At 40.5% G+C, this 21707-nt stretch overlaps 1 protein-coding gene across 2 annotated transcripts; it reads right to left on the bottom strand.

Moving 5' to 3' along the window:
- Window positions 1-44: 44 nt before the first annotated feature.
- CDC23 (cell division cycle 23) lies at window positions 45-21082 on the bottom strand. 2 transcript variants are annotated; one of them, XM_082725552.1, is made up of 16 exons: window positions 20882-21082; window positions 20727-20799; window positions 18025-18162; window positions 16280-16322; window positions 15417-15522; window positions 15165-15297; window positions 13436-13613; window positions 13252-13349; window positions 13022-13103; window positions 2875-3028; window positions 2635-2754; window positions 2012-2087; window positions 1623-1684; window positions 1413-1491; window positions 1216-1335; window positions 45-1031 (listed from the first exon to the last, which is right to left on the bottom strand). In XM_082725552.1, exons 1-16 carry the CDS (start codon window positions 21040-21042, stop codon window positions 861-863), a joined length of 1794 nt encoding a protein of 597 aa, XP_082581678.1. In that variant the 5' UTR covers window positions 21043-21082; the 3' UTR covers window positions 45-860. The 2 variants fall into 2 exon arrangements, with proteins under 2 accessions (XP_082581678.1, XP_082581679.1); XM_082725553.1 differs by lacking the exons at window positions 1623-1684; window positions 2012-2087 and having other exon boundaries at window positions 20882-21075.
- Window positions 21083-21707: the final 625 nt, after the last annotated feature.

The raw sequence follows: 21707 nt of genomic DNA, 5'->3' as shown, positions 1-21707 counted from the left end.
TTGTTGAAGATAACAGAGGGGGGAGAAAAATAACATCAAAAATATTTATTACAACAGACCATCTTGAAGTGAGTTTATTCTTGTCTATATAGTCACAAAACATTAACACTCTTGAATGTCCATGAAATTATCTATTAATCCTGCCTCCTTGATTTGCTTTAGTAAGAGTATAGCTAACTCCATAGGCTCTTTTGCCATCAATAGTTCCCTAAAAAGTAAGATTCTGTCTCTTTGATTTAACTCTAGTAGGCTCCTTTCTATTTGAAAGCTTCTAGGGAAAGTCCTTAAAATGATGTTTTAGAAGACTGTCCCCACAAAGCAAGAACAAAGGTACAGCTTCACTCTGTTCAAATCTTACCTCTGACAGCATAGTCATGTTCCTTAAATTCAAGAATGATGAGATCATGTCTATCAAGTGCCCTGACCTCCCTAGGGTACACATTGCCCCTACTGCCTGCAGAGGGTAGAATGGCACACTTTTCTCCTTTCCATGCCTCTCTAAGGAATCTCTCACTCCCAGCAGCATTGAAATTTTGTTCCTGTAAGCCTTGCTGTGCTAAAGTGCTGTTAAAGGGATGTTTTTTAGAGGGGAAGAGGTCTGGGAAGAAGGCCAAGATCTGAAGCCACTCTCTGAACAGAAGGGAAAGAGAAGTGCTTCTAACTGGCAAAAGACAATTTCTGTTGCCAGGATTCTTCTGTCAGTCTAGACCAAAGGTGATTCTATAAACTGTCCCCAAGGAGCTATTTCCATCTGTATAAACAAAAAAACCAAGGTCCTTGGAAGAACAGACGTGGCCATTCCTTACACGAAGGTAAGGCTTAACATGGGTCTAGTGATGTGCTGGCTTGAAAGCAGCCAACTATGGTGTGACTGAAGACAGGTTGAGTGGAGAAACTCTGCGTGTGGGAGTGTTGTTAGCAGACAGTGAGGCAGGGAGGAAAAAGGGAGCAGGCATCTCAGTAGAAGGAGTCTCGCCTTGGTTCCGAAGTTGTAGGATTTGCCGGAGCAAGGCCTTCCCTTCTTCCCGGGTCTGAAACAAAGTCAGGAAACTATTTCAAAATATGTCCAAAGCTATTCTCAAAAACAAGTTCTAAAATGCTGATATTGAAGTGTCATGGGTCAAGGTAGCCTTTCCACTTCTCACCCATCTTCCATCCTCGGGTCACAGTAAAGAGCCTAAAATCCAAACCCTTTAGTAAAGAACTGCTACTCACATCATTGAATGCACAACACTTTTGGGCACAAGTTGAAGCTTCATCCCACAGCTTGCACTTAAAATAGTACTGGGCCAAGTAGCGGAAAGCAGTGCTTTCCTCCAGGTGCTCCACTATTTCCTAGACAGGGAAAGCAGGAGTGACTGAGGTGGTCAGGATGAGATCAGCAACCTAATTCCGATGCTCATGACACATACCCCACAGGAATAGATATCTTGGATGTATTTGATGTAACACTGGGCAGCTTGTTCTGACTCAGTCAACTGTTCATGAAGCCTACAAAATAAATTGGTCTGTAAGTACAAATTGGATCTCAAAGCAAGCTAGTGATAAAAGTAAAAACACATGATATACCATACCAGCGAAGCCAACAGAAATAACAACAGCATTTCACTCCTTTCACTCACTTTGCCAGTTTCACCAGAGCCATTTTTTCCACATCTCCCACAGCATAAGCTCTCCAATAACACTGTCAAAAAAAAAAACAACAAAAAACAAAAAAAATCTGGTCACTTTGACCAATGTCCCATATGCCATGGCCTACCACATAAAGGCCCAAGTCTTATAAGCCACCCAGAAGTGTGGATGGACTTGCAGAATGCAAAGCATTTTTACTAGACTGATAGGCACACTGATAATGTCAGTTCTTCTTTGCTTTTTAGCCTATGATTCCATAAATACTTAAGACTTTCATATGTAGATAGATGAGCATGAAGGACAATTAAAGCAGAGAGCCCAACCGTTCATCCAAACTGCTAATTTCCGCTCCAATTCTGCAGGACCCAATTACAGGTACCTTTTTGGCTTCCACTAGTTGATTGAGTTTCTCATAACATTCTCCTAAAGCAACCAGCATACGAGAATCATTGGGCCTAAGAAAAAAGAACAGGCAGTCTGAGCAAAGCCTTTAAAAAAAATCTAAAGTCCAGGACACCTGGGTGGCTCAGTTGGTTAAGCGGCTGCCTTCAGCCCAGGTCATAATCCCAGCGTCCTGGGATAGAGTCCCACATCGGGCTCCTTGCTCAGCAGGGAGCCTGCTTCTCTCTCTGTCTCTTCCTGCCACTCTGTCTGCATGTGCTCGCTCCCTCTCTCTCTGACAAATAAATAAATAAAATCTTAAAAAAAAAAAAAATTAAAGTCCCTCCTTAAGGAAACACCATTACCGACCACTATTTCAAATCTACACAGTGACTGATCTTTAATACAATTCTTCATATAACTGTATTATTTTGTGTTCACAATTAAACTATTAACCCATTAGAATACATTACATAAAAAATGATCAAAAAGCATACAGCACGTTTAAACCCAGGTCTCGAAGAGTCAAAACCATTCATTCACTGTGATTCTTCAGTACCTATCAAAAGGTAAAGGAAAGTATGAGCTCTTCTCATAAAACACATCATTCACCAGACTTACCGAAGTTGATGGGCCCGTCTATAATAATAAAGGCAATAAAATGGCATCTTAAGGATTTCATAGGTCTGTCCAAGCCCATACCAGGCTCTGTAGTCCCGTTTATTGACCTCAATGGCATGTCTATAAAATGCAAGAGAGACTGGTTAGATGGCAGAATCAAGGTTAGCGACTTATAGGGTCAAGAGAGGCTCCTAACATCACAGTAATCCCCTCTACCTCCCTCCTCAACTAGAAACTCACCTATAAGCCTGAATAGCAGCAGATGTGTTCTTCATCTCCATGTACTCATGTCCCATCAGTGTCCAGGCCCCAAGATACCGAGGATTCAATTTCAGGGCTCTCTGGAAATATAAGGCTGCTTTCTCATGCTGAGAACGCAAACTATAATAATTGCCTGATTGAAAAATAAAAAAATATATATATGAATAACTAGACAGGTAAAAATATAAGTTCACTAAAATAGCATTCCAGAGCAGACATGAAACTATAACCCATTCCCCCACAGTGTTTGCAAAAAAGCCAATTTATACAAAGGGAACACCATCATTACCTTGGGAAATATACTGCATCTATCACACATTCTGGTTTAAAAAAAAAAAATTCCCTAACACTTAAAAGTTTTTCTTCAGTTTATTTCATCTGAATATAGCATTTATCCACATTTTCTTTTTGCTTTTTTCCTCCATTTTTAATTTTTATTTATTTATTTTTAATTATTATTATTATTTAAAAGATTTTATTTATTTATTTGACAGACAGAGATTACAAGTAGGCAGAGAGGCAGCAGAGGCGGGCGGGGGGGGGGCAGACGCAGGGGGTAGCAGGCTCCCTGATGAGCAGAGAGCCGAATGTGGGGCTCGATCCCAGGACCCTGAGACCATGATCTTGGCAGAAGGCAGAGGATTAACCCACTGAGCCACCCAGGCGCCCCTTCCTCCATTTTTTAAATTTAAAATTCAATTAGCCAACATATACATCATTTGTTTTTTGGGTTTTTAAAAAAGATTTTATTTATTTATTTGACAGACAGAGATCACAAGTAGGCAGAGAGGCAGGCAGAGAGAGAGGGGAGGAAGCAGGCTCCCTGCTGAGCAGAGAGCCCGATTCGGGGCTCAATCCCAGGGCCCTGGGATCGTGACCTGAGCCGAAGGCAGAGGCTTAACCCACTGAGCCACAGAGGGGCCCCTACATCATTAGTTTTTGACGTAATGTTCAACGCTTCTTCTTCTTTTTTTTTTTTTTTAAAGATTTGATTTATTTATTTGACAAAGAGAGAGACATCGATCACTGGTAACCAGGCTGGGGGACAGAGGAAGCAGGCTCCCTGCTGAGCAGAGAACCTGATATGGGGCTTGACTCCAGGATCCTGAGATCATGACCTGAGCCAAAGGCAGAGGCTTAACCCACTGACTCATCCAGGCACCCTATGTTCAATGATTCTTTGGTTAGGTATAACACCTAGTGCTCATCACATCACATGCCCTCCTTAATTATCCACATTTTCTTAACAAAGGGTAGAAAGGGACACCTGGATGGCTCAGTCGGTTAGATTAAGTGTCTGCCTTCCACTCAGGTCAGGATCCCAGAGTCCTGGGATCCTGTCCCACATCAGGCTCCTTGCCCAGCGGGGAGCTTGCTTCTCCCTCTGCTTGCCACTCCCCCTGCTTGTGTGCTCTCTCTGACAAATAAATAAATAAATAAATAAATAAATAAATAAATAAATAAAATCTTTTTTTTTTTTTAAAGATTTTCATTTATTTATTTGATAGAGAGAGATCACAAGTAGGCAGAGAGGCAGGCAGAGAGAGGTGGGGGGAAGCAGGCTCCCTGCTGAGCGGAGAGCCCGATGTGGGGCTCGATCCCAGGACCCCGAGACCATGACCCGAGCTGAAGACAGAGGCTTAAACCACTGAGCCACCCAGGCGCCCCAATAAATAAAATCTTTAAACAAAAAACAACAATGAAAAAAAGTAGGAAATGTCTGTAGTATGTTTTAGCTTGGTAGTTTTCCAACTATATTCCTAGGTTTCTAAAGAGGTCCTCAAAGGATAAAAAGGCAGAGCTCTGAGCTCCTCTCTTCCACAAGAATCAAAGCAGGTCTATTAGCATTGGTCCTGAAGAGAACAAGTGGAAGTTTTTGGCATTTTTGAAAGATTTTATTTGCAGAAAGGGTATAGAAGCCATCTGTCTTATGTCAATCAGGAAATGGATAAACAAAATGTATATCTCTAAACAATGGAATACTAGTCAACATTAAAAATTGGGGCGCCTGGGTGGCTCAGTGGGTTAAGCCGCTGCCTTCGGCTCAGGTCATGATCTCAGGGTCCTGGGATCGAGTCCCACATCGGGCTCTCTGCTCAGCGGGGAGGCTGCTTCCCTCTCTCTCTCTCTCTGGCTGCCTCTCTGTCTACTCGTGATTTCTCTCTGTCAAATTAATAAATAAAATCTTTAAAAAAAGTTTAAAAATAAAAATAAATAAAAATAAATTTTAAAAAATGAAAGAATTGGGGAGCCTGGGTGGCTCAGTGGATTACGCCTCTGCCTCAGGATCAGGTCATGGTCTCAGGGTCCTGGGATGGAAACCTGCATCGGGCTCTCTGCTGAGCGGGGAGCCTGTTTCTCTCCGCCTGTTTCTCTCTCTGCCTACTTGTGATCTTTCTCTCTGTCAAATAAATAAATACAATCTTTTTTTTTTTTTAAAGATTTTATTTATTTAACAGACAGAGATCACAGGTAGGCAGAGAGGCAGGCAGAGAGAGAGGAGGAAGCAGGCTCCCCGCGAAGCAGAGAGCCCGATGTGGGGCTCGATCCCAGGACCCTGGGATCACGACCCGAGCCGAAGGCAGAGGCTTTAACCCACTGAGCCACCCAGGCACCCAAATAAATACAATCTTTAAAAAGGAAAGAACTACCGATACATGCTACAACATGGGTAACTTTGGAAACAGTTAAGTAAAAGAAGCTTATGAGCTTCTTTACACAGTAAGACTAAATATTCCAAGATTCCATTTACATGAAAATTCCAAGAAAAGGCAAAATAGATAGTGAGAAGGCAAATCTGTGGCTGCTAGGGAATGCAAGGGGGACTGACTAAAAACACATTCAAGGGAACTTCCAAGGGTGCCAGAATATTCTAAACTGGATTTATGGCTATGGTTACACAACTGTACAAATTTATAAAAATTCACTGAATTGTAACCTTAAAGTTGGTAAATTTTATGGTATTAAATATTACCTCAACAAAGCTGGGTTTTTTTCAATAAAGCTATTTTTAGAAAAGAATAATTACAAGGTACACATTTCCAGTTATAAAGTAAGTCACAGACTACAAAGTACAGCATAGGGAATACAGTCAATAAAGAAGCTCATAAGCTTCTTTTACTTAGCTGTTTCCAAAGTTACCCATGTTGTAGCATGTATCGGTAGTTCTTTCCTTTTTAAAGATTGTATTTATTGGGGTGCCTTGGTATGGTGACTATGCTTATTATAGTGAGTGTTCAGTAATATACAGAATTGTTGGGGCACCTGGGTGGCTCAGTGGGTTAAAGCCTCTGCCTTTGGCTCAGGTCATGATCTCAGGGTCCTGGGATCGAGCCCTGCATCAGGCTCTCTGCTCAGCAGGGAGCCCGCTTTCCTTCCTCTCTCTCTCTCTGCCTGCCTCTCTGCCTACTTGTGATCTCTGTCAAATAAATAAACAAAATCTTAAAAAGAAAAAAAATCAGAATTCTCAAATCTCTGTTGTACACCTGAAACTAATATAACATTATACTTAATAATAATTAAAAAACCCCACAAATCTTGTTTCTGTTGTAGCTATGAAACAAAATGTTTCTAACAGTACAAATCAAAAAATAACCTAAATAGTCATTAGCTAGGGAATAGGAAAAGGGAAGGAATGAAAGCTATATGTATCAACATGGCACATTTCTAGGCCAAAATACTGATTTGGCACCCAGGAAAAGGGATATAGCCCTATATAAGCCCTAGGTGCTAAAGCAGTGAGGATGACAGAGACATTAAATAAGTCAGAACAAGCCAAGTTTTGAGCAATGACCAAGTAAATGAGATTTGGTTGTTTTGTTTTGTTTTGTTTTGTTTTGTCTTATTTGGAAGAGCCAAAGTATAATGAAGGCTACAACATGCTGGGCAACCTACATTGTTATAAGTGCTTTCTAGGCATTAATTTATCTAATCCTCATGACAATTACCTGAGAGAAGGATCTACTGTTTATGCCTTTATTGAGGAAAATACAGCATAGACAGGTTAAGCCCAAAGTCACTCAGCTAGTTACTAGTAGAACCAAGATTTAAACTGAGTAGCCTGATTCCAGAGTCCAAACTTAACTACACCGTTCTATAGTATATGCTGTTATATATATTTAAGTGCTGCCTCTCAGAGATTGGGACTCCAGAAAAGACAAAGAGGTTAACAATCAATTGGTATCATGACCTAAGAGGAAAAGCAAGGACTAAAACAGGAGATCCCTGCCACCACTCTATTCGTAAGAGAGTTCATTCTTTCGGGTCCTCAGTTTCTTTTCTTCTCTCCATTCTTCTTTCTCCTTTTTAATTCCTCTGAACTGGCTACAATGTAAAAGCTTAAGTATATTTTTAGCCATGAACTAATAATCCTTATTTTTTATTTTTAAGGTCAGTGGACTGAATTCAACAAACATTTATTTACCATGTCAGGCACTGTGCTGGCCATTTACAGATATGCTGAGAATAAAACACTTCATTAAGGAGTTCACCTCAAGGGGCGCCTAGGTGGGCTCAGTTGGCTAAGCATCTGCCCTCACCTCGGGTCATGATCCCTGCGGCCTGGGATGGAGCCCCACTCCCCAACTCAGGCTCCCTGCTCAGTGGGGAGTCCACTTCTCCCTCCCTCCTCCTAAGCCTCCCACCCCCCACATTGTGCTTTCTCTTACTATCTCTCTCTCTCTCAAATAAATAAAATCTTTAAAAAAAGAAAAAGTTCACCTCAAATGATTATTAAAAAACTGAAAAACTCCTAAATCATTACTCTTCAGATATATGTCTTCTTTTATTTTAATTGGCTCTAGGTCAAGAGGTGAAAAAAAGGATTGTTCCTTATCTCCCCAACCTCTGTTTTCTTTCTTCACATACAAGGCACTGCTGCCCATCTGGTTACCCAGTTGTCAAATCCTATTTCTTCTATTTCCTAAATATTTTCTAAATCTAATAGCCTTTCTCCATCCTTCCTGCCAATACCTCAGCGTAGGCTCTCATCATTATCCCTAGACTAGATTATTGCAAAAATCTCCTAGCTGGTCTCCCCGACTCTAGTCTTGCCCTTTTTCTAATTCTTCCAGCACACTGACTACAGTCATCATTTGAAAATGAAAATCTGAGAACTTTCATCACTCTCTGATTAAAAATTCTTCAGAAGACTCCTACCACTTTCAAAATAAGTTCCAAATGTTCAGCAAGGCATAAAAGACTCGTCAAGATCTGGCCCCTTTTTTAACATTTCCACCTCCCACACCATGCTTCCAGACAAGGAGCTCCTTCATGCCCAATGCCCGTTTCATACTTCAGTGCCTCTGCAATGCAATGCCCTTCCCAAGTCAATCCTTTTCCTTCCTTACTGAACTCTCTTACTTCTGCCCAGCCTTCAAGGACCATCTTCTCAAGAAGACTTCCCTAATCATACGCTAAATTAGGTATCTTTTATATGAACTCTCTCAGTATCTTTAGTTTATCTCAATCCTAACACTCAACCTATTACATTATAGTTATTTTCTTATTAGTATTCCTCAATAGGCAATTAGGGTAGGTACTACAATACAAAGTATAGTGCCTGGCACTCGGAAGATGCTCAAAAGATGTTTTCTTTCTTTCTTTCTTTTTTTTTTTTTAAGATTTTATTTATTTGTCAGAGAGAGTGAGCACAGGCAGACGGAATGGCAGGCAGAGGCAGAGGGAGAAGCAGGCTCCCTGCCGAGCAAGGAGCCCGATGTGGGACTCGATCCCAGGATGCTGGGATCATGACCTGAGCCGAAGGCAGCTGCTCAACCAACTGAGCCACCTAGGCGTCCCCAAAAGATGTTTTCTGAATAAAAGAAAGTTCTACCCTCATAACAGACTTTATCTTTTCTTCATAATGCTGACACTGAAAAGATCACTAACTCCCACTCTCACATTCCAATAGTTCCTGTTACATTTTTATTTTTAAGATTTTATTTATTTGACAGAGAGACACACAGCAAGAGAGGGAACACAGGCAGCAGGGGTGGGAAAGGGAGAAGCAGACTCCCTGCCACGCAGTGAGCCCAATATGGGGCTTGATCCCATGACTCCAGGATCATGACCTGAGCTAGAGGCAGCAACTTAATGACTGAGCCACCCAGGTACCCCCTATTACATTTTTTAATGCTTTTTTCTCATACTGAACTACAACTTCCTCAAGAGCTAGAAATAGTGAATTGATGGACTGAAATTCTATTGGTTTAAGAACTTCCTGACCTAGGGGCGCCTGGGTGGCTGAGTGGGTTAAAGTCTCTGCCTTCGGCTCTGCCTGGGATCCTGGGGGAGCCTGCTTCCTCCTCTCTCTCTGCCTGTCTCTCTGCCTATTTGTGATCTCTGTCTGTCAAATAAAATCTTTAAAAAAAAAAATTAAAAAAAGAACTTCTGACCTAGAAAGATACAAATGTATGATCTCAACGCCGTGTGTATGATCTCAATGCCGTGTCATCACACACCCAGCAACAGACATCTCCCTTTTGTTTCTAGGGTACCAAGGCTTTCAATCACAACCAAGCTTACTTTCATCCAAAAGTGGCTACTGATGTGTTGATGTCAACTGATTATCAGGTCATACTAGTGTATGTACAGTACATAGGGCCATGGTTCTCAACCACAGATAAGTCTAACCCCAAGATTTGACAGTTATCTGCATACATTTTTGGTTGTCACAACCGGGGGAAGAGGTTTGGTAGCATCTACTGGGTAGTCTGCTTCTCCCTTTCCCTCTCCCCCTCCCCCCACCCGCTCGTGCTCTCAAATAAATAAATAAATAAATAAATAAATAAATAAATAAATGTCTTTTAAAGAGGGGGAGTTTCTTGATGGTTTCATCCCTTGTAGTCATAGTTATTCGAGAAGCCACCTCTATTCAGGTGCAATCTCAAATAAAGACTTTAGCCAAGTATGTAACAGCCTTCCTGGTAAAAGGAGCCTCAAAGCTCACTATGGGACAGTCCCTGACTGTAATGACTTCACATCAGGTGCAGAGTGTCTTAGAAACCAAAAGCCACCAAGGGATGTTGGGAAACTGACCTTTTTCTTTTTTAAGATTTTATTTATTTATCAGAGAGCAAGAGTGCACAATCAGGGACAGCTGCAGGCAGAGCTGGCAGAGGGAGAAGTAGGCTCCCTGCTGAACAAGGATCCCAATGCAGGATTTGATCCCTCAACACTGGGATCATCACCTGAGCCGAAGGCAGATGCTTAACCAACTGAGCCACCCAGGCATCCCATGGGAAACTGACATATTAAACACCAGGCAATGGTTATAGATATGCCAGAAATAATACTTAAAACCTGTCAAACTTTAAACCCAGCAACCCTTATGCATGGACCTGACCATCATAACCTCTATAGAGCATAACTGTTCAGAGGTCATTGATCTTGCTTATTCTAGTCAACCAGATTTAAAAGATTCCCCTAGGGGTGCCTGGGTGGCTCAGTGGTTTAAAGCCTCTGTCTTCAGCTCAGGTCATGGACCTGGGGTCCTGGGAATGGGCTCCGCATCGGGCTCTCTGCTCAGCGGGAAGCCTGCTTCCCCCTCTCTCTCTGCCTGCCTCTCTACCTACTTGTGATCTCTGTCTGTCAAATAAATAAATAAAATCTTAAGAAAAAAAAAAGATTCACCTATCAAAAATGCAGACGACAGTTGGTTTACCAATGGCAGCTGTTTCATGAAAAAGGGGTAAGAAAAGCTAGGTATGCTTATGCGATAGTCAGTCTAACTCAGACTGCTGAGGCCAAAGCCCTATCAGCAAACACGTCTGCCCCAAAGCAGAATTTGTAGTCCCCACCTGTGCTTTGCAATTGGCAAAAGCCTTAAAAATATTTATACTGACTCTAAATATGCCATCCTAGTCCTATATGTCCATGGTGCAATTTAAAGAAAAGGGATTATTATCAAGCCATAAGTCCCCCATCAAATGACCTGAAATTCACACAAATTCAAAGGATGACCCTCCAAAACTAAATAGCCCTTAATATCCTGACTGCAATTCAAGGAGGCCCAGTATTAGATGGCCCGCTCCTGGCTGGGACTCAGTGGCTACATGACTCTAACTTGTGGCCACTGCTCCCCCAGGCTGGATAGGCCCAGGTACTCTGGGTTTTGCCTGGATGCATGGACGCATTATTAAAAGCATTACCGGGGCGCCTGGGTGGCTCAGTGGTTGAGCCGCTGCCTTCGGCTCGGGTCATGACCTCAGGGTCCTGGGATCGAGTCCCGCATCGGGCTCTCTGCTCAGCGGGGAGCCTGCTTCCTCCTCTCTCTCTCTCTCTCTGCCTCTCTGCCTACTTGTGATTTCTCTCTATCAAATAAATAAATAAAATCTTTTAAAAAATAAATAAATAAATAAAAGCATTACCAACCCAGCTAACCTTCCAAATATAAAACAATGGTGGATATGTCCTGTGTCTTGTTGGTATGACCACCTATGATCCATCTTTGTTCCCTCTTTAAGACTGGAGGATGTTGTTTGACACAAAGAAGCTCTTAATAAGTACATGATCAAATCCCTAAATGACACTCAAGATAACATTTCTCCATTAAATCTGAAGTAATACAAATGTGTAAGGCAGCTTTACAAAATAGAATGACATTAGGTGCTTTAACTCTTGCACAAGGCAGAACCTGCACTATCATAAGAACAGAATGCTGTGCATTTATTTCAAATTATCACAAAAATATTTCTGGGTTTTAAACTGACATGAATACTCAAAATGGTGCTTTAAATGTTCTCTTTCCTTTAGCGACTGCTTTAAACTCCTGGATTGGAGGAGAATTATAGTCAACTATTAAGGATCTCTTTACTGGACTTCTTTATAGCCATACTCCTCTTAATGCATTGTCTTTTTCAGTATCTCTCTGCTTGGTGCCAAGACTACACCTACAATGACTTCACATGAACAGATGACCCCATCTACTCAAGGAAGTTCATATATGTTAACTGTGTTGGATTCAGCTGCCTCCCCTTTCATAACTCCCCTATATGTTCCCCAACTGAACAATGTTGACCTAGGTAGGGGCATCACTACACCCCTACTCAGCAAGAAGAAGTTACAAAAGATGAGATCTTCCACCTTCAACAACCTTGAAGATTTAAGGGTCAAAACTGTTCAGGGGGGAAATGATGAGAGAGCAGAAGACAATCTGAAGACAAAGCACAAGCTGACAGCCTACAACCTCCCCTAAACCCCCATTCCAGGGTGGGACATGTGTGATTTTCTTCCAGGAATCTCCCAACTATCTTAAAGTTAATACCTTGCTAGAGGGGAAAACAATCTTAACTTGAAAATGACAAGGCCTTCAGTATTTTATAGGTCAGTCCTCTTTAGCACATGAAAGTTCTTTTGAAACCTCCCTTTTCCTTCCCCCAACTCCAAGTATATAATCCCCACTCCTCAAGACCCCAGCACAGCAGTTCTTTCTGCCCACAGATCCTGTACCCCGATCTTTAATAAAACTGCCATTTTGGGGCTCAGTCATTAAGTGTCTGCCTTCAGCTCAAGTCATGATCTCAGGGTCCTGGTATCAGGTCTCGGGGAGCCTGCTTCTCCCTCTTCCACTCCCCCTGCTTGTGTTCCCTCTCTTGCTGTATCTCTCTTTCAAATAAATAAATAAAATCTAAAACAAAAGAAAACAATACCATTTTGCACATGCACACACATACATCCACACCCACAAAGATGGTTCCTGAAACTATTTTTATATCAACAAACAGTGGCCACAACTTATACAATAGAAAATGACTGCATAAAAATGATGGCACATCTATGTAATACCAAATAGCTATCAAAATAATACAAATCTAGATGTACTAAATAAAATGATTGAAAAGATAAACAGTTAAAAAGGAAAAGAGGAATTTACAAATCAGTGTTTATAATGATACAGTTTTGCAAGCAAATTATACACACATATGCACCCACACTCTCATTTTTAGTATTCACACAGAAAAATATTCTGGAGTCATGTTTACCAATCTTGGAGGAGGGATTATACCCAGTTTTTACATTCTACAGTCTATGATTTTGTTATCCTTGATGCTTTTATAGCATTATTCTTACATTTATATTACTTATTAGGAAAACAAATCTTAAAAGAAAAAAAGTAGTCTCTTACCAATTACACAGCATGTTTCTACACGATATTTATCTATCTCACAGAGGTTGTGAGCCAGATAACTCAACTCAGATTTCATGCTCTGGAAGAAAAAAGAAAGACAATCTAAGCAAGAGTGAGGAACTCCATGAACTATATTTCTCATGGCTAATGCAACCCAGTGACAATCCAATCCTGGAGATTAAAGCACAAAAGAGCTTGAACAAGAGTAAGCAAAGGAAACAGCTCACCCTGACATAAAGAAGGTTGGAGAATGTGTCCATATTTTCAATCCTATAAGGGTCTTGTTTCCTTAGCTCATTAAAAATAGATAGGGCTTTGTCAATATCTGTAGAAAGAAGATAAGAAAATTTAGAAAACAATACAGTGCTACCTTCAGGATTTGATGGTATTTCATTGTCCTTATTCACTCACCTCTGATATTGTGATAGGCAACTGCAATTTGGGAAACAATATATGAGCTCTTAGAGAAGCCCACATCAATGAGATTCTGATACTTTTGCAGGGCCTCCTCTATCAACTGCAACTCTGTGTATATATGAGCCAGAAAAAACTCTTTCATCCAGGTGTCTGGCAAAGACAGGAACTTCAGCTGCCAGCAGGAGAGAGAGGGACACACTTAATATACTTTGACCTCTCTCCCAAATGAACATCAAGGAACTATCTTTATTGGCTAAAGATATTTATCACCAAAACTATGAGAACACCTAACAATGAACACAGGGCAATTCAATTAAGTGAGCAGGACTCACAAGCACAATAGGAAGGAATGACCTAGTTGAGGAAGACTTCAAATAAAAGATAGGATTTCAGGTGAGTCTTAGAGGATGGTTAGAATTTGAAAAGAAAAAAGAGAGAGGAAGAGGAAAAAAAGAACATTCTAAGCAGGGCAACAACATAAACACTGGCAAAACAATCCTGATGAGTGTATGTAAATAGGATGAGGAAACTAGCCTAGTTTAAGAGGAAGCTATGTGCTCAAAAGTAGTGAAAAAATAAGACTGAACTGGTAGGGCAGGTACTATGGTGCAATAGCAAGTGGGATGCAACAGGAGACCACTACAATTTGGGGCAAGAGAATGACATAATGACATGGGTGTTTTAAGAGTAAGTTTGAAAAGAGTAAACACGATAGCTTGGGAATGCGAGTGTATAAATGGAAAAGCTAGATAGAAAAGTAGCTATTAATTACTAGTAATTCAAATCTATGTTGAAAACCAAGATAGCGAAGAAAACCAAGAGAAAGAGATGTATATAAGAAGAAAACCATGGCGAGGTCTGGCAAATGACTAGACATAAGAAGAGTAAGAGAAAGAGAACAAATATGACGGACAGCATCAAGACTGGGTATCTTGAAAAACAGTGATGCTATCAAGAGAGCCTCTCAAGCTGGGAGGAAGAATGAGAATTTGTCAGGCAAGATCAGAAACTTGGTTTTGCATATTTTGAGTTCAGAGATAAAACAAACTTTTAATAAAAGTCTATCAGGCAGTTAGAGATAATGAATAAGAATAAACCAAGGTAAGATTTCAGACACAGATTTAGCAACACATACCATTATTGGGGGAAATCAACCAGCCTTTGGCTCTTCAAAGCCAACAAAATGAAGTGTATTATCTATTCCATTAACTACTGAAGAATGGCAAAATAAACTCTATAGACAATGTCCTCTAACAATGACTAATAAAGGGATTGCTGTTGATAAAGCAGTTTCCATATACATTATTTCATTAACAAATCTATAAATCTTTATGGAGTCCTAGGACAGCCCAGAAGAGACCTTAAAAATGTTTTCAATATAATCCTTGATGTCAGAGAAACCTTTCCTATAGCATTTCTGGAATAAGGAAACAAAGTATACTAACATTTAGTTTATACAACAAGTTACAGTAGAACTCGAATATGGAAACGTGAAATAAAGAGAAGATAATCTAACTACACATAAATACAACAGCAACTACCAGCCAAGAGCCAGACATTAGACTTTCAAATGAAGACTGAAATTCCAACAGTGAAAGAGATTACAGAAGGAGCAAAGACCTAGCTACAAGCAAAGGTTTAGCAAACCTCTCTCCTCCCATCCCATTACAGAATCACATAAGACTTGGAGCAGAAGTTCATTCATATAAATTTCTCAATTTACCATCTCTTTGTCTGTAATCAAGTTACAGAGTTCTAGCCAGGCTCCCCAATGCAAAGGCAAAACATGAGTAGCCTCCACAAACACATCAATGGCCTCTTTCACCAGGTCCAGTTTTCGAAGCACCACACCATATCTAGGAAGGCAAGAAACAATTACAGGAGAAGTTAATGTTTCATAACACCTCCCCTCTAACACCTCCCCTCTACTCAGGAGAAAATGTTATAGAAAAATCCAAATTACTCTGACACTTACAAATAAAGGCCAAATCCATCAAGTTCACGAGCCTGGTGTTTTTTGCTGAGCTCCACTCTCAATTCTCTAAGTGCCTCATTTTTTACTTGTCCTTTCTCCAGCGGACCTAGGAAACAAAATCTCACATCTAAGGAAAGACTGCCAATGCTCATTTCATAGATCTAGACATTCCCTTTGGCATCAACCAAAGTTACAACTGGAACTTACACCAGTTGTGTAAGAATGCTGAGAAGTGGCCAACATCTTATACAATCCATTTACTTTGTTCTAGAAATTACAACTGATAAATGATCTGCAGTCATATGTTGTTAGATCCACAGAGGTTGTTTGTTGTTGTTTTAAGATGTATTTATTTATTTTAGACAGAGAGAGATAGTGTAAGTGGTGGGGGGGGTGAGGGGAGAGAAAGAGAGACAGACAGTCAGACAGACAGAATCTCAAGTAGACTCCCAGCTAAGCATGGATCTTCTAGTGGGGCTCAACCTGAGGACCCTGAGATCATGATTCAAGCCAAAATCAAGAATCAGACACCCAACTGACTGAGCTACCCAGGTGCTCCAGGCCGGCAGAAGGGTTTTAAAAATTCAAAAGTTATCAATGTTTAAAAATCACAAGCCTCAACTAAAAATCAGCGTTTTTAGCTTCAGGTTCCAAAGAATAGTGTAGGGCCAAGGGAAGAAAGTCTTGATAATACTAGGCCCACATTTCCTTAAGGTAGTCCTCAGCCGGAGGTATGTAACAAGCAGGAAATTGTGCTCCCCAATTTGTAACAGTCCTCCTAGGTCCACTTCACACATTTATAACCTGCCTGGCTCATGTAGGCATGAGCTTTAGTCCAAAAGATAAGGAAAAGAAATTCATACCTAGGCTATCAACTGTTTCATCATCCTTCTTCTTTTCTCCAGACTGTAAGAGAAAATCAATAGAAAGGTATTATCTCAGTTTATTTTGAAACTCATTCTAAAACTAGCAACCTGACTCCAGATAAAGGGCCCAAGTCTAACCAAATGGCAAATAATACCAGCCACTGCTCTTATTTTTTACTTTTTAGAGAGTTATTTATTTTGGGGGGTGGGGGAAGAGTAGAGGAAGAGTCCTAAGCAGATTCTGAGTACAGAGCCCAACATGGATCCTACAACCATGAGATCAAACCAGAATAGAAACCAAGAATCAGGGGCACCTGGGTGGCTCAGTGGTTTAAGCCGTTGCCTTCGGCTCAGGTCATGATCTCAGGGTCCTGGGATCGGGTCCCGCATCGGGCTCTCTGCTCGGCAGAGAGCCTGCTTCCCCCTCTCTCTCTCTCTGCCTGTCTCTCCATCTACTTGTGATTTCTCTCTGTCAAATAAATAAATAAAATCTTTAAAAAAAAAAAAAGAAAAAAGAAACCAAGAATCAGAGACTCAACTGACTGGGTCACCGTGGCGCCCCAGTCACTACTTTTAAATAATTCAAGGGCTCCCAAAGGTTAAATCTGAAATAAACCAAGCACCAAACTAATTAGGTAAAGTACTAAATAACAAACAATTAAAAATATATGAATCTTTGATATTAAATAAATAAATAAATGGAAAAGGGGAGGAAAAGCTCATGTATAGTATAGAAAGCCAAGTGGCAAGTAATAAATGTAGAGAGAATACTGGTGTGGAAAATCATCACTTTGCAACATCACTTTAAAGAATACTTCAGGCAAAGGGCACCTGGGTGGCTCAGTGGCTTAAGCCTCTGCCTTCAGATCGGGTCATGATCTCAAGTCCTGAGATCAAGCCCCACATCAGGCTCTCTGCTCAGCGGGGAGCCTGCTTCCCTCCTTCTCTCTGCCTGCCTCTGTGCCTACTTGTGATCTCTTTCTCTGTCAAATAAATAAATAAAATCTTAAAAAAAAAAAAAAAAAGAATACTTCAGGCAAGAATCAACAATGACTATTTAGGTTATTGACATTTTATGGCTATCACAAAAAATAATAAATATCCCTATTCATATATCCTGTGCATATATTGAAGTATTTCTCTTTTTTTTTTCTTTTCTTTTCTTTTTTTTTTTTAATTGAACTATTTCTATTTGACAAGTTTCTTAAAAGAATTGTCTGGTCACGGTATTTCATATGGACATAATCTGCCAAAATTGATTTCTAAAACCTCTTTATAAACTTTTACTACCAAAATAGGGAGTCTATTGCCTCACACATTTGTCAATAATGAGTATTATCAGGGCACATGGCTGCCTCAGTCAGAAGAGCACACGACTTATGATCTTGGGCTCATGAATTATAAATAAAACTTAAAAAAAATATACTGTCAATTTTTTAAAAAGATTTTATTTTTTTAAGTAAGCTCTACACCCAAAGCTCTACACCCATGAGCTCAAACTCATGACCCTGAGAGATCAAAAAGTCACATGCTCCACAGAATAGCCAGCCAGGCACCCAGTACCCTGTGGATACTGTCATTTTTAAACTTTTTTTTTGATACTTTCTTTATTACCGTTAAGTATAAAGTACATTTAACAAGAAGACTACTGCTAAACTATTTGAAAGATTAAAGTTCTCCCCATTGGTGTTAAATATGGATGTTTCACTGAAGGCAGAATGACATCTTAAAATGGTCCTCACCAGATATCTGGAATACATGTATAGAAAATAGGCTTTTTTGCTACTGCAGCCATGCAGGAAATGTGCTGCGCGATCATACTCCTTAACATCAAAGTAGGCTTTGGCCAGGGTGTAAGCATCCATATCCTGGGCATCCTCCTAGAAGAGAGACAAGTTTATATAAGTTTAAGTAAGTTTATATAAGACAATAAAAATTAAAATTCAAGAAGCATATTCATTAACAAAAAAAGAAGTATACCCATTAATTTCAAGATGTAAGAAAAAGTATTTTGTTCCTCCCCAAAACCTAGCATATATATATATATATAAATATATACATATTTACATATACATATATGAATAAATTATTTTTGTATATTATTTTATTACAAACTAAGGTTATGGAAATTTTTTTAAAATTTTATTTATTTATTTGACAGAAAGGAGACAGACAGAAAACGAGCAGGGGGAGGGGCAGAGGGAGAGCAAGAAGGAGGCTCCCCAATGAGCAGAGAGCCCGATATAGGGCTCTATCCCAAGACCCTAAGATCATGACCTGAGCTGAAGGCAGACACTTAACTGACTGAGCCATCCAGGTGCTCCCTAAGGTTATGGAACTTTTTTTCAAAATAAAAAGTTGGGGAAAAAAATAAAAATTTAAAAAACTAAACCAATACACTCAGAAACATGTACTATTTCTTTAAATTTAGTGGGAGTTGCATAGACTTTAGTGTTAGGGACCTGGATTCAAATTACAATTCTCTAAATTACTGGTTTCATGACATTAATAGGGAAGTTACTTAGTTTCTCTGAGAATTCCTTTCTTTTTTATTTTATTTTTTTAATTAAAATATTTTTTTAATTTATTTGACAGAGATGCAGGACTAGATCCCAGGACCCTGGGATCATGACCTGAGCCAAAGGCAGACGATTAACGACTGAGCCACCCAGGTGCCCCTGAGAATTCCTTCTTTATCAGTAAAATGGAGCAAGTAGTAGAGATTTGAGGAGGAAATAGTGGAAACATCATGGAAAATGTCTAGCATTAATATCTGATATTTGCCTCTTCTAGTCTTTCAAATATGTACAAAAATGTAATATAGTGGGATGCCTGGGTGGCTCAGTTGGTTAACCGTCTGCCTTGGGCTCAGGTCATGATATCAGGGTCCTGGGATGGAGTCCCGCATCAAGCTCCTTGTTCAGCAGGGAGTTTGCTTCTCCCTTACCCTGTCTCTCCCCACTACAAGTGCTCGCTCTCTCTCGCTCTGTGATAAATAAATGAATAATGTCTTTAAAAAAATGCAATATACTGTGCAATTACTTGTGTTTTTTGTACTTCAAAAAGTTTTGACATGTTAGTATTGCAAAAGGTATAGAACACAGACATAATTCTGTATGTAAATAAAAGAGATGATGCATATTTAAGTTAAAAAAGCATACAATCCTCACAAATTCTAGGAATAAGTTGTTTAAAACTAATAACTTCATTCTCCTTATCCCTCTTGCTGCAAATATTATCAGAACAAAACCAAATATTATCAGAACCAAAACATATTCAGTGTTTCCTTCATTGTAACAAGTTCTAAATATATCCATTCAGCTTAGGAGTCTAGTGGCTTTTTTTTTTTTTTTAAGTTTTTTTTTGTTTGTTTGTTTTTGTTTTTGACAGAGAGAGAGATCACAAGTAGGCAGAGAGGCGGGGTGGGGGCGGAGCAGGCTCCCCACCCAACAGAGAGCTGGATTTGGGACTCAATCCCAGGACCGTGGGATCATGACCTGAGCTGAAGGCAGAGGCTTTAACCCACTGAGCCACACAGGCACTCCTCTAGTGTCCTTTTTCATATCCTCTCACCATTTGCTTTTTTCCTTCCCCATCCCCTCTCATCTCCAATACCTTTTGGAGTAGGAAATACTCATGGTTTCTGGGGTTAAGAAGTGGCATCTTCAGGAAAAACGAAATGGATTATGATGAAAATCATTCAGACTACACAGACTATGTAAAAATACCTGCTATATAGGTCATATGTGAAATATATTAGTATCTCATTTAATTTTCTCTATATTCCCTTAAAGTAGATACTATTATTATCTACATTTCACAAATGAAAAAACTATGGCTCATCATATTATGTAAGTTGCCCAAAGTCACATGTGTAGCTGAGATTTGAACTATTTGAATCCAAAGCCAGTTTCACACTATTGTTAAAACCTTTGAGTCTTCTGGGTAGTCCTGGGTGGCTCAGTGCGTTGAACCTCGGCCTTCAGCTCAGGTCTTGATCCCAGGGTCCTGGGTTCCAGTCCCATATCCGGCTCCTTGCTCTGAGGGAAACCTGCTTCTCCTTCTGCCTACCACTCCCCCTACTTGTGTGCTTTCTCTCGCTCTCACTCTCTGACAAATCTTAAAAAAAAAAAAAAAAAAAAAAAAACCAAAAATTTTGATCCTCCTCATCGTAAAGAACATTGGGTTGGGCTACAAAACCTTAAAAGGTTTAAGTCTTTTGAGGACTGTTTACTAATTTTCTCCAGCTTAAGTAAAGCACCACCAAATCTTTACAAAGATCAACAAACCCACACTGATAAAATCGCTTAGAACATTCAGCTCCTTAAATTCTTGAATTCCCTCCACAAACATTCCTGATAAGCATTATGGTCCCATCCAGCGACAGCGCACTCGGTAACTCTTCGGGTTGATGAGGAGCGCTAGCAGAGATGGAAATCCTTACCTCTGTAATAGGCGGCGGCGGCTGCAGCTCGGCCAGAGGCAAGGCAGGGAGGGAGAAGGCCAACTCCGCGGACCTGGAACAACCAAACTGAATTAGCTCCACGGACCCCAAGGCCAAGGATCCAAGTCCAGCCCCTTTCGACCCCGACATCTCACCATTTGCTACTGTGTAGCAGGCCCCGCTCCCGGGTAAGGCCTGCGATGAGTAGCAGCTGCTTCTTAATTTCTCGCAAATTTGAGAAATCGCTGCTGGGTGACAGGACGGGGATCACCGCAGCAGTCACAGCCACCGGGACTACAGACGGACTAGCAGCCATTTTCCTGGCTCGTCACTCCAGCCAATCACCAGCGACAATACTAGCGGTCCGTCTGCACCAAAAAAGTCTGCCAGATATTGGTAGGCTTCTGCTCCAGAATGTCCAATGAGAGGTGTGACTTCTCTTGACGTCACCAAGAGGCGGGGAAAGAAGAGAGAATCCCATCTCCGATTGCTCAAGAGCTACTGGGGCGGGAAAGTTAGAGAAGAAAGTTAGAGAAGATGTAGGGGGATTTTTAAAAAAGGCATTGTTTCTGGGCGGTACAAAGACGTACGAGTAAATGGAATAGTGGTTTGGGAAGCTGGGGCTGAGAGTTGGAGCAAGAAAGGGTGCAGAAGGGAAAATGCCCTGCCCCTTAGTGGTGATGCGGTTGGACGAGAGAGAGTGGTCTGTAGGCAGATTCTGTACTATTGGACGGCGAAATGATGTAAGGTCTAGCAAGGTTGCCCGGTAGCTTCTGGATTTTTCCTTGAGTAGTAGGCTATATGGCCTCGGGTGAAGAATCCTTCCTCTTTATCCACCCCAGGGGTTAAGGATAGTTAACATTAATGAGGGTTTAACCTATAACGGATTGTCTTTTTACAAGCGTATTCTGGTTTAACCTTTAAACAGCTCAATGATAGTCGTATCATCCCAATTTTACAGACGAAATGGAACTTCAGGAA

Source organism: Mustela nivalis, assembly GCF_964662115.1.
Source record: "Mustela nivalis genome assembly, chromosome: 3".
Taxonomy (NCBI): Eukaryota; Metazoa; Chordata; class Mammalia; order Carnivora; family Mustelidae; genus Mustela; species Mustela nivalis.
This window is presented reverse-complemented; position numbering and strand designations above follow the sequence as displayed.

Excerpts from the sequence above, each read along its gene's own strand:
- CDC23 (XM_082725552.1), bottom strand. The coding sequence starts at position 21,042 with ATGGCTGCTAGTCCGTCTGTAGTCCCGGTGGCTGTGACTGCTGCGGTG. Across the intron at positions 13,614-15,164 it reads TGATTACAGACAAAGAGATG|CTGAAGTTCCTGTCTTTGCC; the intron begins GTAAATTGAGAA and ends TCCTGCTGGCAG. Across the intron at positions 2,088-2,634 it reads AGACGGGCCCATCAACTTCG|GCCCAATGATTCTCGTATGC; the intron begins GTAAGTCTGGTG and ends CTTTTTTCTTAG.